The 15,107-nt window shown below is 49.4% G+C and overlaps 2 protein-coding genes across 3 annotated transcripts in view; both read left to right on the top strand.

The window, feature by feature from the left end:
• Positions 1–10,531, top strand: part of PRPF8 (pre-mRNA processing factor 8) — a 35,229-nt gene extending 24,698 nt beyond the window's left edge. Inside the window, exons 28-43 of the mRNA XM_082706990.1 lie at positions 69–238; positions 379–508; positions 624–770; positions 947–1,107; positions 1,408–1,599; positions 1,994–2,231; positions 2,368–2,496; positions 4,307–4,420; positions 4,502–4,675; positions 4,988–5,181; positions 5,948–6,187; positions 6,288–6,429; positions 9,392–9,532; positions 9,674–9,813; positions 9,914–10,116; positions 10,197–10,531. Of these exons, the coding sequence (XP_082563116.1) occupies positions 69–238; positions 379–508; positions 624–770; positions 947–1,107; positions 1,408–1,599; positions 1,994–2,231; positions 2,368–2,496; positions 4,307–4,420; positions 4,502–4,675; positions 4,988–5,181; positions 5,948–6,187; positions 6,288–6,429; positions 9,392–9,532; positions 9,674–9,813; positions 9,914–10,116; positions 10,197–10,351 (2,670 nt within the window). The 3' untranslated portion in view covers positions 10,352–10,531. The remainder of the gene's footprint in view (positions 1–68; positions 239–378; positions 509–623; positions 771–946; positions 1,108–1,407; positions 1,600–1,993; positions 2,232–2,367; positions 2,497–4,306; positions 4,421–4,501; positions 4,676–4,987; positions 5,182–5,947; positions 6,188–6,287; positions 6,430–9,391; positions 9,533–9,673; positions 9,814–9,913; positions 10,117–10,196) is intronic.
• Positions 10,532–11,106: 575 nt separating this feature from the next.
• RILP (Rab interacting lysosomal protein) lies at positions 11,107–14,959 on the top strand. 2 transcript variants are annotated; one of them, XM_082707200.1, is made up of 8 exons: positions 11,107–11,555; positions 11,629–11,722; positions 11,807–11,913; positions 12,026–12,259; positions 12,512–12,639; positions 13,021–13,143; positions 14,100–14,183; positions 14,453–14,959. In XM_082707200.1, exons 1-8 carry the CDS (start codon positions 11,328–11,330, stop codon positions 14,595–14,597), a joined length of 1,143 nt encoding a protein of 380 aa, XP_082563326.1. In that variant the 5' UTR covers positions 11,107–11,327; the 3' UTR covers positions 14,598–14,959. The 2 variants fall into 2 exon arrangements, with proteins under 2 accessions (XP_082563326.1, XP_082563325.1); XM_082707199.1 differs by having other exon boundaries at positions 11,108–11,555; positions 12,509–12,639.
• Positions 14,960–15,107: the final 148 nt, after the last annotated feature.

The raw sequence follows: 15,107 nt of genomic DNA on the forward strand, positions 1-15,107 counted from the left end.
CATGACCGTGCAGGGAATCTGGGGTAGTAGGCACTCAGAAACTTGATGGTAGTTGCCTTGCCATCTAGGTCTTGAAGCAGAACCCTTTCTGGTGGACACACCAGCGGCATGATGGGAAGCTCTGGAACCTGAACAACTACCGTACAGACATGATTCAGGCCTTGGGTGGTGTGGAAGGCATTCTGGAACACACACTCTTCAAGGGCACTTACTTCCCTACGTGGGAAGGGCTTTTCTGGTGAGGATTCTCTTCTTCCCTTACAGTAACCTATCACGGCCCTCTGAGCTCAACTCTCATGTTCTATTGAGTTCTCTGGTGTTTACTGGAGAGCAGTGTTCTGGGAGATGGCATCGGTTTAACTGGCCCCTTCTTCGCAGGGAAAAGGCCAGTGGTTTTGAGGAGTCTATGAAGTGGAAGAAGCTAACTAATGCTCAGCGATCAGGATTGAACCAAATTCCCAATCGTAGATTCACCCTCTGGTGGTCCCCAACCATCAACCGAGCCAACGTGAGTGTGATTGCTAGACCTGGGAGAGAGGAAGCTAAAAGCAGGTGTTTCTGCTTCCTTAATTACTCCTAAGAACCAGTCTCTTGACCTCTGCTATCTCTCTTTTTCTTGTTAGGTATACGTAGGCTTTCAGGTGCAGCTGGACCTGACGGGTATCTTCATGCATGGCAAGATCCCCACACTGAAGATCTCTCTTATCCAGATTTTCCGGGCTCACTTATGGCAGAAGATCCATGAGAGCATTGTGATGGACTTGTGTCAGGTGAGCCAGAATTGAGCGGGGAGGGGACCACCGGAAGTCAGGTCAGCTCATTCTTGGGTAGGGGAAGTCCACCCTGGCAGCACTGAGGATGAGACTTGCATCATCTGAAATTCTGCAAGCCCTCATTCCTGGTGGGCTTCCATAAGCAGTCATAACCTTTGCGCCTTTGCCTCCAGGTGTTCGATCAGGAACTGGATGCACTAGAAATTGAGACAGTGCAAAAGGAAACAATTCACCCACGGAAGTCTTATAAGATGAATTCTTCCTGTGCAGATATCCTGCTCTTTGCCTCCTATAAGTGGAATGTCTCTCGGCCCTCATTGCTAGCAGACTCTAAGTAAGTGCTTTATAACCAAGCCCTAGGCATTCAGGAAGCTTGGTTTGACTGTTCTACCTGTGCTACTTCAGGAATTGTCCCTGCCTGCTTTTCTTTCTAACTTGGGTACAGTGCCATCCCTGGATCCTATCAGCACCCTTAAAGTACTGCTGATTCTCTGGGTGAGGGGCTTGCTGAATGGAACAGGCAAAGGGATTGGGAATTTTGATATTTAGGTTAGTGATTGAGAGTTCATGTGGTTCATTGATGATATTGGTGGCTTCTTGGAAGCGTGGATTCCTGACCTCTTTCTGCCCACAGGGATGTGATGGATAGTACCACCACTCAGAAGTATTGGATTGATATCCAGTTGCGCTGGGGGGACTATGATTCCCATGACATTGAACGCTATGCCCGGGCCAAGTTCCTGGACTACACCACAGACAACATGAGTATTTACCCTTCGCCCACTGGTGTGCTCATTGCCATTGACCTGGCATACAATCTGCACAGGTAAGTTGGTGCTCAGAAACATGTCTATTTTCTGTCAGCTGCATACTATACTTATTAATTTAATTAATTAAAATTTTTTTAAGTAAATTATGACCACATGGGGCTTGAACTCAAGATTTTGAGATCACTGACAGAGGCCCAGAAAATGTCAGTGGCCCAGAAAACTTGACCAGAAAAAGAAAGTGCCACCTTGGCAAACTAAAAAAACACATGCACATTAAAGTATGGGGCCTCTTGGGGTGCCTGCTGGCACACTTGAGCATATATGTGTGTGTTTTAGTGTCCATGAGCAGACCCTTATCTGCCTGGCCAGCAGTCTTTTCTTTCTCTGGAGTTTCATTTTGCCTTGTCCCTGAGGCTGCCAGTCTGGTCTTCACTCTGCTTTTCTCAATAGTGCCTACGGAAACTGGTTCCCAGGCAGCAAGCCTCTCATACAGCAGGCCATGGCCAAGATCATGAAGGCAAACCCTGCCTTGTATGTGTTACGTGAACGGATCCGCAAGGGGTTGCAGCTCTATTCATCTGAGCCCACTGAGCCCTATCTGTCCTCTCAGAATTATGGTGAGCTCTTCTCCAACCAGATCATCTGGTTTGTGGATGACACTAATGTCTACAGAGTGACTATCCACAAGGTGAGAATTAGAAGCCAGGTAGGGATGTGGGGCTCTATATATGCCTGTGGGAGGGTGCTAAGGCAAATGTGTACATTTGGGGTGAAGGCAATATGATTGTGTCTAGATAGTGCTAATTGATGTAATCATTCTTTAGACCTTTGAAGGGAACTTGACCACCAAACCCATCAATGGGGCCATCTTCATCTTCAATCCACGCACAGGGCAGCTCTTCCTCAAGATAATCCACACGTCTGTGTGGGCTGGACAGAAGCGTTTGGGGCAGGTGAGCCAGTTAAAGGACAGAGAAGTTGTAAACGTTTTCTACCCCTTTTTCTACCTTCTACTACACCTTTTTCTTTTGGGGGGGGATGTGAAAGACGGTAGAGGTAGGGTGGCATCTTCCTGCTTCTGTTTGAGAGATTTAAGGTATCTCATTTGAACCTTTTCTCTGAATTACTTGGGAAGTATTCTTTAGGAGGCCTAGCAGTGTGTGAGGTCCTTCACTACCTACAGTTGGTCTCTGTTTCTTGACTCTCTTATCTTTAACCTGTCTTAAACAAGGCAACCAAAAGTCATCTTTCTAAAGGGAACAAATATTCTTAAAACATTACTTTTTACCAAATTTCTACCTCTAAGCCTTTGGTAGCCCCTTCTTGGTGAATTAACTCTTCTTTTTAAAGATTTTATTTATTTATTTGACAGACAGAGATCACAAGTAAGCAGAGAGGCAGGCAAAGAGAGAAGAAGGGAAGCAGGCTCCCTGTTGAGTAGAGAGCCCGATGCGGGGCTCAATCCCAGGACCCTGGGATCATGACCTGAGCTGAAGGCAGAGGCTTTATTAACCCACTGAGCTGCCAGGTGCCGTGGTGAATTAACTCTTCTTTGGTTTCCTAGACACTTGATACCTGGCTGGGTTATAAACTGTCCAACTATGGTTTCTCTTCCTTTAAAACCTATTTCCTGGGCACTTGGGTGGCTAAGTTGGTTGAACATCTCCCTTCAGCTCAGGTTATGATCCCACCATCCTGGATGGTGCCCGGGTGAGTCAGGGTCCCTGCCACCTTCTGTCTCCCCCCACCCCCAATGCGTCCGTGATCTCTAATTAATTAAAAACCCCTGTTTGCTCTTGCAAACAATCCAGTGTCCTACTGTCCCCAAACTCTGTTGTTCATTTCCACTTCTGTGGCTTTGCTTCTATATCTTCCTTATAGAAGGAACTCAATTCTGTGTACTCTGTTAATCACAGTCTTATCATTCCTTTTTTTTTTTTTTTTAAGATTTTATTTATTTGACAGCGAGAGAGACTGAGCATGGGCAGGGGGTGAGGGAGAAACAGATTTCCTGCTGAGCAAGGAGCCCAATGTGGGACTCGATCCCAGGACCAAGGATCACGACTGAGCTACCCAGGCCCCCAGTCTTACTCATTCCTTAAGACTTTTTTCTTTATGGAGTGGGGCACCTGGGTGGCTCAGTCAGTTAAGGGTCCAACTTTAGATTTCGGTTTGGGTTGTGATCTCAGTATTGTGAGATTCTCATCCAGCTCTGCACTCAGTGCGGAGTTGGCTTGAGATTCTCTTTCTCTCTGCCATTCCCCTCATTTGTGTGCATACATGCTGTCTCTAAATAAAGTCTTCCTGTTTCTTTATGTAGCTTTTTTTGATCTTTAGCCTTAATCTCTTTTGTCTGTGATATATTATGTAATTAAATACTGCATCGTGGTATATCTTGTATGAGGTTTTTTGGCCAGCTAGGTTGAAAAGCCTTTTGGGCAAGGCTATTTGACACTTTTTTTGCATTTCCAAGTACCCAGCATTCATTGGCAGTGCGCAACAGAAACATAGATTGATTTTTTTTTTTTTAAGATTTTATTTATTTGATACAGATCACAAGTAGAGAAGCAGGCGGTGGGGGGGGGGGAACCAGGCTTCCTGCAGAGAGCCTGAGATCATGACCTGAGCCGAAGACAGAGGCTTAACTAACTGAGCCACCCAGGCACTCCATAGAGTGATTATTTCAAGACGAGGAGCTTTTGTTCTAGTTGACTTTCGGATGGTAGAAACTCATTTTCCATTTCCTCCCCTCTTTCTTTTTAGTTGGCTAAATGGAAGACAGCTGAGGAAGTGGCTGCCCTCATCCGATCTCTGCCTGTGGAAGAGCAGCCCAAGCAGATCATTGTCACCAGGAAGGGCATGCTGGACCCATTGGAGGTGAGAGGTGGTTGAGGTAGAAGAGAGAAGGTCTGAGACCTGCAGGCTCTGTTTCTAATCTTGGATTTGATCTTGTTTCAGGTGCACTTGCTGGACTTTCCCAATATTGTGATCAAGGGATCAGAGCTCCAGCTACCTTTCCAGGCCTGTCTCAAGGTGGAAAAGTTTGGGGACCTCATCCTTAAAGCCACTGAACCCCAGATGGTTCTCTTCAATCTCTACGATGACTGGCTCAAGACTATCTCATCCTACACGGTAGGAAACCACCCAACAAAGAGGGTCATTCTAAGAGGATGGGTCTGGGGCCATGAGACAATCCTCTGCCTGCCTTAGCTTTTTCCCAGGACCCCTATGAGGCCATTTTCACATCTTCAGCTTGTGGATGAGGTAGCAGCTCTGTGCACCACATATAAAGTTGACTGAGAGCAGGAGAGGAAGGCTGCATCTTAGAGGTTGAAATCAATTTCTGGGTTCCCTGAAAGGATAGAATCGAGGAAAGGGGGAAGAAATCGAGGAAAGGAGGCTGACCTCCCCTCTCTTCCCCATTGCTGCCATATCTCTTCTCAGGCTTTCTCCCGTCTCATCCTGATTCTGCGTGCCCTGCATGTGAACAATGACCGGGCGAAGGTGATCCTGAAGCCAGACAAGACTACTATTACAGAACCACACCACATCTGGCCCACTCTGACTGATGAGGAGTGGATCAAAGTGGAGGTGCAGCTAAAGGATCTCATCTTGGCTGATTATGGCAAGAAAAACAAGTAAGCAATGGTGCTGGGGAGACAGATGGAAGATCCTAAAAGAGTGAAATGAATGGTTCAGTATGTAGTTTCTGGGTATTTTGGGAACACTAAGGTTCAGAAATTTCTCAAGTAATTGTCCTGGGGAATGCTGTAGAAAAGAGGTAGGCAGTGTCTTCAAATAATGTTAAAAATGTCTGTGTTTCGGGGCTTTAGTCTGATTCTAGGGTATTTCTCATGTTGCCATTTTGAGCAGGGCATTTCTTTACTGTCCATACATTACAGGAATTTTTAACATCCTGGATCCCCAGGTACCATTGCTAATAGCGTGTGCATGTGTGCACGTGCGCACGCGTACACACACACACACCTTCCTTCTCCCTCCCTTTCACTGTGCAGCCAAAAATAAAAATGTCCATAGATTTCCAGGTTTACCTAGGGTGACTGGCAACACTAGCTGTGGTTGAGAACATGTTCTAAGGGTTTCTGATTTTAAGAATTATGCTGTTAAACTGGGGTACTTTTTGTCAAAGAAAAGAGGAATGTCTAGATAGTGATGAGGTTTGAGCATGGCTGAAAGGTGTACATGCACAGAGCCATCCTGGGCTGTGATAAATCTTATCAGTATTAGTACATCTCGATGTCACACTTCCTTTATGAATGCCACTTGAGGATTATCTGGGGTAAGGGTCTGGGGTCCCTTGTCTTACCAAGTTACACTCTGGCCATTGGACATAATTGACTGAAGGCAAGGGATCTTGTGATGGTTATAATTCTGTCCCCACAGTGTGAATGTGGCATCGCTGACACAATCAGAAATTCGAGACATCATCCTGGGTATGGAGATCTCGGCACCATCGCAGCAGCGGCAGCAGATAGCGGAGATTGAGAAGCAGACCAAGGAACAGTCACAGCTGACAGCAACACAGACTCGTACTGTCAACAAGCATGGCGATGAGATCATTACTTCTACCACCAGCAACTATGAGACCCAGACTTTCTCCTCCAAGACTGAATGGAGGGTTAGGTACTACTATAAGGGATGGGAGGGGTTAGGGATGGCAGTGCCCACTGATAATACCTGTGGTGCTAGCCAGAGAAATGCTAACATCCCCCACCATTTTTAGAGCCATCTCTGCTGCCAACCTTCACTTGAGGACCAATCATATTTATGTTTCATCTGATGACATCAAGGAGACCGGTTATACCTATATCCTTCCCAAAAATGTGCTTAAGAAGTTTATCTGCATATCTGACCTTCGGGCCCAGGTAAATGTCCTTAACTAGGAGATAGTCCGTGCCCAAAACTCACCTGAGATTGCCCAGAACTTAAGGTGCAGGTTTCAGGATTCGTGGATGAATAAATATATATATATAAGAATGGCTGAGGGGCACCTGGGTGGCTCAGTTGGGCATCTGCCTTCAGCTTGGGTCATGATCCTGGAGTTCCTGGGATTAAGCTTCATGTTGAACTCCCTGCTCAGAGGAGAATCTGCTTCTCCCTCTGCCCCTCATCCTACTCGTGTTCTCTCTCTCTCACTCTCCCTGTTTCTCTCTCAAACAAATAAATACAACCTTTTTTTTTTTCTTCAAGATTTTATTTATTTGACAGAGATAAAGTGAGATCGGAGACACAAGCAGAGGAAGTGGAAGAGGGAAAAGCAGGCTCCCCACCAGGCAGGGAGCCCAGTGTGTGGCTTGATTCCAGGACCCCAGAATCGTGACCGAGCAGAAGACAGACACTTAACTGAACCACCTAGGCGCCCCTAAATAAAGAAAATCTTTAAAGCAAAACAAAACGAAATAGCAGGAAATGTTTTGGCTCCCATCAAATCTTAAAGCATCATAAAGCTATGGCAATTATGAAAATGATGTACTGGCTCAAAAGTTATTGGAAGAGGATAGCAAATAATCAGAAACAGATTCATGTGGGTATAATAAATATGTATCAGGGGGCGCCTGGGTGGCTCAGTGGATTAAAGCCTCTGCCTTCGGCTCGGGTCATGATCCCAGCGTCCTGGGATCGAGCCCCACATCGGGCTCTGCTCAGCAGGCAGCCTGCTTCCTCCTCTCTGCCTGCTTCTCTGCCTGCTTGTGATCTCTGTCTGTCAAATAAATAAATAAAATCTTTTAAAAAATAAAATAAAAAAATAAATATGTATCAGATCTATAGAATTAAGGATGTTACATGATACTGAAACAATCAGACCCTTGGTTCACAACATGAAAAAAAAAATGCATGTAAAGATCTGCATGTAAAATACTAAGCTGTAGAGTATTGGAAGAAAGTACTGATTACCTTAGTGTTGGGATAGCATTCTTTTTTTCTTTTTTTTTTTCTTTTAAAGATTTTGTTTATTTATTTGTCAGCACACAAGCAGGCAGAGGCAGAGAGAGAAGCAGGCTCCCTGCCAAGCAAGGAGCACGATGTGGGACTTGATCCTAGTACCCCAGGATCATGACCTGAGCCAAAGGCAGCGTCTTAACCAATTAAGCCACCCAGGCATCCCGGGGATAGCGTTCTTAAGATGTAAAACCCAGAACCATAATTAAAAGTAATAACTTGTGTTTGACAAAGACATACAAAAAACAGGAAGAAAATATTTGCATAATTCTAAAATAAGATGGATTAGAAACTAGAATAGGGAATTACAGAAGATGGCTCACTCGGGTGAGCATCTGACTTCAGTTCAGGTGATGATCACAGAATCTTAAGATGGAGCCCTGTGTGGGGTTCCCTGCTCAGTGGGGAGTCTGCTTCTCCCTCACCCCCTGGCTTGTGTGCTGCCTGTCTGTCTCAAATAAAATCTTGAAAATAAATAAAAACATAACTGTAGACTAGGCAAGGAATTTGAAGGTAGGGATGCTTGGGTGGCTCAGTCGGTTAAGCATTTGCCGTTAGCTCAGGTCACGATCCCAGGGTTCTGGGATCAAGTTCTTCATGGGGCTCCTTGTTAGGGGGCAGTCTGTTTCTCCCTCTGCCTGCTGCTCCCCTTGCTTGTGTTTGCACTCTCTGACAATAAATAAAATTTTAAGAAAAAAAAATCTGAAGGTAGTTCAGAAACGGAGCAACAGATGGCAAATGAAAAGGTGCCCAGCTTTTTTTTTTTTAACTAAAAGAAAAACATTTTTAATTTGGGGGATAAATTATTTATAACACAATTCTCAAAATACAGTTAAAAACTGGAGAACCAAGCATGTGTGAAGCCATGGGGATGGGCAGGGGGAGAGGCTGCTCCATATAGCTGAGGTCCTAGAAAGCAGTCGCCACATACTCGCCATGCCCTCGCCACGCCCTCACCACCGGGAGGTTTGCTCACTGGGACCACTTTCCCAGAAGGAAATATACTGCACATCACCTCTTCTCCTTCCTTTCTCCTTAAAACTGTGAAAAGACTTCAGGAATCAGCTTTGTCAGTCAAATGAGTTGCTTGCATTTTCTTAGATGCTTATTCAAGTCTCTGGTAATCCAAAGCCTGGCAGTCACTTCAGGATGTATAGTAAAAATGACAATCCCGGGGCACCTGGGTGGCTCAGTCGGTTAAACGGTGCCCAGCTTTACAAATAATCAGGTAATTCATATTGAATAAAACCAACTTGTGGCCTCAGGTTGGTGAATTTGAAAAGATTGTTCGTATTCATATGTATGCGTGATTTTATAGGAACACAGGTTCTTTTACTTTGTTGATGGCAGTGTAAAATTTAAAATACCACTTCGTGGAGGGGTGCCTGGGTGGCTCAGAGGGTAAAGCCTCTGCCTTTGGCTCAGGTCATGGTCTCAGGGTCCTGGGACTGAGCCCTGCATTGGGCTCTGCTCGGTGGGAAGCCTGTTTACCCCTCTCTGCCTGCCAGTCTGCCTACTTGTGATCTCTCTCTCTGTGTAAATAAATCTTTAAAAAAAGATTTAAAAGGTAAAAAAACAAAATACCACTTAGTGGTAGATTGAAAGATGAATTTAGCTTGTGAAAATTCATGAGCTGTGTGTTGGGTCATTTATTTACGGATACTATATAGATTATACTATGCAGATTCCTGGATCCCACTTGAGATTCTGATGTGGTATGTCTGAGATGAGGTCCATGTTTACATTTGAACAAGCACCCCAGGTAATTCTGACCACATTTTGACCTATTCTTTGTTCTTGGGGAAGGAAACGAAACACAGGTCTAACAGCCCAGAGTCTTAGAATGGTACTAAGAATCATTTTGGTTCTTGATCCCCTTGTTTCTAGATTGCAGGATACCTGTATGGAGTGAGCCCACCAGATAACCCCCAGGTGAAGGAGATCCGCTGCATCGTAATGGTACCACAGTGGGGCACTCACCAGACCGTGCACCTGCCTGGCCAGCTGCCCCAGCATGAGTACCTCAAGGTCAGTATAGGTGTAGAAGAATGGAGGCTTTCTTCTGTCAGAGTGGTGGAGGGAAGTCAGCTATGTTACTTTTACGGAAGTGATTGCTTACTGCCGATAGGATAGGGCTCCAAATAGCTTTTTACCTCTCTTTGCCTATAGGAGATGGAACCCTTAGGATGGATCCACACTCAGCCCAATGAATCCCCCCAGCTGTCACCCCAGGATGTCACTACCCATGCTAAGATCATGGCTGACAACCCATCTTGGGATGGTGAAAAGACCATTATCATCACCTGCAGGTAGGCTTTGGGCCCTGTTGAAGTATGGCAGGGCGGGCATTGCAGCACAGGGCCTGAAATGGTAGCCTGAGCTCTGACTCTGTCCTCATCCCTCTTTCAGCTTCACACCAGGCTCCTGCACACTGACCGCCTATAAGCTGACGCCCAGTGGCTATGAATGGGGTCGCCAGAACACAGACAAGGGCAACAATCCCAAGGGCTATCTACCCTCACATTATGAAAGGGTCCAGATGCTCCTGTCAGACCGTTTCCTTGGCTTTTTTATGGTTCCTGCCCAGTCCTCATGGAACTACAACTTTATGGGTAAGTTGGAGAGCACAGGGTACTCAAGCTAGGTGAGGCAATGCACCTGGTTAACAGTGGCCCTTTCCTTCTTCCACAAGGTGTCCGGCATGATCCCAACATGAAGTATGAGCTGCAGCTGGCAAATCCTAAAGAGTTCTACCACGAGGTGCACAGGCCTTCCCACTTCCTCAACTTCGCGCTCCTGCAAGAAGGCGAGGTCTACTCTGCAGACCGAGAGGACCTCTATGCCTAGTTGTCTTCACCTCTCCCTGCTTCAGACGTCCCAAAGACTGGAGCCTTTTACCCCCAATGAGAAGCTGGTGACATTCAGCAGCTTGGTCCCTTTTCCCCCTATTTGTGCTTCTTGTATTATTGATTTCTGGTGGCTTGTAGTCCTGAGCAAAATATAGTAATAAATTTTGTATAAATAGGACTTTTGGAGTTTTTTGGGGTTTTTTTTGTCCCTGAGCCCAAATTCTGACTGTAAAGATGGAAGAAGCTGGACTTGTTCACAGCTGGCCTCAGCCTTAAAGGGGTAGAAGGTGCCTAATCAGGGGCTGTGGACCACGTATCCCTTAGATTCAGAGAACTGGGGTGGGGTTGGGTTTTCATACCCTTACTGCATTGACCACATTTACCAACTTCCCTTCAAAATATTTGCAAACTATCACTCCTTTCAACATCCTTTGGAGTGGCTGCTCCCATTTTCTGAGTCTGGAAGCTTGTAGTTTTTTCCCCGGCAGCTGTGGTGCCCAGCCTAGCTTCTTAAGCTTTGTGTCACTGGTGCTTGGGAAAACAGGCCCGTGGCTGGGCAGATGGATGTCTCTGGCTGAGGCCAATGACATCCCTCCTACCTCACCTTTTGCCTGTAGTACTTGGCAGCCAAGTTGGGCCTCATGACTCCAGACACAGGGGTGGGGCCTGGACTGGGCCTGTGGGGAGGGATTGACAAAAGTGACCACTTAGAGCCCTGTGCCTCAGCTCTTGGACGCCTGGCTGGAAGTAGGCAGTCCCGCTTCCTGTGACCTTGGGGGCTTGAACAGGACAGGGCCCAGGGGGCCCAGTGCACTACCTCTTTCCCTCTTTCTTCATCGCTCCTCCTCTGTCGCTTCTTCCCCGCCCTCTACTGCCCTAAACTGCTTCCTGGGCCGGAAACTGTTTGGCTTTTTCCTGCCCCAGTGAGGGTTGGAGGGGGCGGGGGTTGTCGCAGCCCTTAACTTTCAGGGAACATGGAGCCCAGGAAGGCGGTGCCTGGGGTGCACAGCTGCGGGCCTCGGGTGGACGCGGGGTCAGGGACGGCCGCGGAGCTCGTGTACCATCTAGCGGGGGCCCTGGGCACGGAGCTGAAGGAGCTGGCGCGCCGCTTCGGGCCGGAGGCGGCGGCCAGGCTAGTGCCGCTCGTGGTGCGGGCGCTGGAGCTCCTGGAAAAGGCTGCGGTGGGGCCGGACCCAGACTCAGTGAGTCACCGACTATCCCCTGGCCCCCCGCAGGGCTGGTGGGAGTCCAGCCCTCACCGCCTGGCCTCCCCAGCTGCAGGTGTCCGCGCAGCAGGCCGAAGCAGAGCTGCGGCGGCTGCGGGAGGAGAACGAGCGCCTCCGCAGAGAGCTGCGCTCCGGGCCACAGGGTGAGTGCGGGCACGGCCAACGGGCGGGGCGGGCCGGCTCAGGGCCTCCTCCCCAGGCCGCGACTAAGAACGCCCCTTCCTCAGAGGAGCGCGCTCTCCTGAGGCAGCTCAAGGAAGTGACCGACCGCCAGCGGGACGAGCTCCGCGCGCACAACCGAGACCTGCAGCAGCGCAGCCAGGAGACCGAGGCGGTGAGGGCGGGGCGGGGCGAAGGGCGTGGGGCGTGGCGAAGGGCGTGAAGCGGGGCGCTCCCTAGCCCATCAGTCGGCGCCCCGCCCACTTCCTCTTTTGCTCCGCCTCCAGCTGCAGGAGCAGCTGCAGCGCCTCCTACTGGTGAACGCGGAGCTGCGGCACAAGCTGGCCGCCGTACAGACTCAGCTGCGCGCGGCGAGGGACCGTGAGAGGGAGTGGGAATTGCAGAGCCAGGGGGCCGTGGAGCTGACGCGGGATCGGACCAGGGGCTCCGGGTACGAGCAGAGGCAGGAGCCCGAGCGGGCCACCGCCGACGCAGGAGCCCCGGGGAACCCTGAGGACCCGGTGAGTGCCCATCACCGTACTCACAGGTCCGGTACTTGGTGGGCACTCGGGTTTTCTGTGCTGCGTAGCAGGTCCACCCGAAAGGCGGAAGGCGGCACACGAGTGGCCGGCACCTGCTCCCACGCTCAGCTGTCATCTGTTGCAGCGCCTTCGCCTCCAAGTCTCCGTGCCCGTCACTTGCTCTGTGATGGTGGGGTGGAGGGGAGCGTGGGTAGAGGCCCCCACTGACCAAGCCTGCCCTTCCTGCAGCAGCCAGGCGACCCCTCCAAGGCAGGACAGTGCAGCTTCAGTCGAGAGGAGCTCGAGCAGATCCTTCAGGAGCGGAATGAGCTTAAAGCCAATGTGTTCCTACTGAAGGAGGAGTTGGCCTACTTCCAGCGGTGAGGGCGGTGGGCAGGGGCTGGGAAGTTCAGGGGTCGCACTCACACCCATTGCTGGGCCTCAGGTCCCCAGCTTCATTCTTTGGTTCACTGATCTATCCACAATGACATGTGCCAGGCACTGTGCTGGACACTGAGAGGACATGAATCACACAGCTCCTGTCTTCCTAGAACCTCTTCCAAATGCGGGAGGAGGTAGTACAGAAAGTTACAGCAGTGGTCAAAGAAAGATTCCTAGGAGGGGGCAACATCTAAGCTACCTATGAGGTGTGTTAGCAAGGCAGAATGTTTCAAAAAGGGGAACAACACACACAGGTACTTGGGATGAGAGCAATGGTTGGCATTCCCAGGGCTTACCCTGCCCTTTTCCCTCCTCTATAGGGAGCTGCTCGCAGACCACCGGGTCCCTGGGCTTCTGGTTGAGGCCATGAAGGTGGCTGTCAAGAAGCAGCGGAAGAAGATCAAGGCCAAGATGTTAGGGATCCCAGAGGAGGCAGAGAGCAGGTAAGTCCCTGCCTCCATTCCCACTGAGCCAGTCCTCCCTTGCTCTTTGTGCCGAGCCTGATAACCCAGCTGGGTCGTGCTCTAACCCAGCCTGGTCATCCCTTGAGCCTACCACCTTAGCCTCATCCCTCCCTAAGCCTGTCACCTAGCCTAGTCACTTCTTAAACCTATTAACCTGGCCTGATCACCCCTGAGCCTGCTGTCCAGCCTGCCACATCTTCTATCTGGATCGCACTTGCCACGCTCACTATGTATCTTCTGCTGAAGAAATCTGGTAATGCTGCTTCTCCACCTTGGTTTTTCAGTTTCCTCTCTTGGCTGGATCTGCTTGTTCTCAGGGGGTTAAGAATGTAATTACAGGGGCGCCTGGGTGGCTCAGTGGGTTAAAGCCTCTGCCTTCAGCTCAGGTCATGATCCCAGGGTCCTGGGATTGAGCCCCACATCGGGCTCCCTACTCAGCAGGGAGCCTGCTTCCTCCTCTCTCTCTGCCAGCTTCTCTGCCTACTTGTGATCTCTGTCAAATAAATAAAATCTTTTTAAAAAAAGAGGGGGGCACCTGGGTGGCTCAGTGGGTTAAAGCCTCTGCCTTCAGCTCAGGTCATGATCTCAGGGTCCTGGGATCAAGCCCCACATCCGGCTCTCTGCTCAGCGGGAAGCCTGCTTCCCCTCCTCTCCCTCTGTCTGCCTTCTGGTGATCTCTGTCAAATAAATAAAATATTAAAAAAAAAAAAGAATGTAATTACAGGCACATCAGGACCTGCTATGAGGCTATCAAATTAAAGCCTCAAGATGTCCTTCCTTCATCTCCCTAGCACCTGCTTCTCTCCAGGCTTGAGGGTCCCATAGTCACTCTGTTCTCCCTTGGCTGTTTCTGGGTATTGTGCAGAAGACAGGACATAGCTGGATTCCCTTGATGAATGACCCCCATATCTCCTCTCTCCTCTTCTCTGCCTCAGTGACGATGAAGACAGCTCATGGCTCCTGCTCTCCAGTGATAAGGGAGCCCACCCTGCACCCACTGAGTCCAGAATAAAAAGTTTGTATGTTGTGGGAAGAGGAAGGGCAAAGGTTGTGGGGGTGAAGGAGGGGCCCCACCTTTGTTCTTCTCCCCTTTCCTGCTCCACTGACATTCATCCTGCTGTCCTGAGCTCTAAGTATGCCCCTCCCTCCATTGACCCTGGCCCCTTCTCCTCAGTACTTCGGGTTGCCCTTTCTTCCTATTGTATCCTCTTTCCTCACCACTCCCCGAGCCCATAGCCTTGACCTCTCTGGTATCCAAGCTCAAAATACCTCTTGGTTCTCCCCCCAGCTTTGGCCTGTCCTATCAGAGTGAAACAGAGGCCCGCGAAGCCCAGACCAGCAGCATGGCTCCCAGTGAGCTAGGGGGAGAAGAGGAGGCCCCACAACAACCCCACTTGGAGCCTGGGGGCAGCCCCACAGTCCTCAATTCCTGACTGGCTCTGCTCTGCACCCGATGAACATCTTTGTCTGGGGCAGTCTCAGCTGCCCCAGAGAACTGACTTTGGAATCCGGCTATGGGTGGGTGTGTGGCTTCAAATGAGGACAGGGCTCTGTTCTTCTCAGCCCTCCCCAGGCTCTTTCCCAGTCCTGGCCTGAGCTAGGTCATGATGAAGAGCTCAGCCTACTTTCCTTTCCTATATCTCTGTGCCAAGCCTCAAGGGTCAGATAAAATTGCTTCCTTCTGGAGTCTCAGTTTTCCTATCCATATAATGGAGAACTGACTACCTACCTCCCAAGGGTTTGTGAGAGTAGCCTAAGGCAATATAATAAAGCAGCTGCCCATGATACCCAGAAATGGCTCCAAGTCTGTGTATTAGCAGTCTGCCCCCGCCTGGGGGGCAGGCTGGACCTGCCAAGTCCGACAGGACCAGGGGCAGGCTGTGGTTTCCTCACAGGGTCTTGTTGGTTGTTAAGTGGGTGGGGAGCTTCTCCTGGTGAGGGCC

This window comes from Mustela nivalis, assembly GCF_964662115.1.
Source record: "Mustela nivalis genome assembly, chromosome: 17".
Classification (NCBI taxonomy): Eukaryota; Metazoa; Chordata; class Mammalia; order Carnivora; family Mustelidae; genus Mustela; species Mustela nivalis.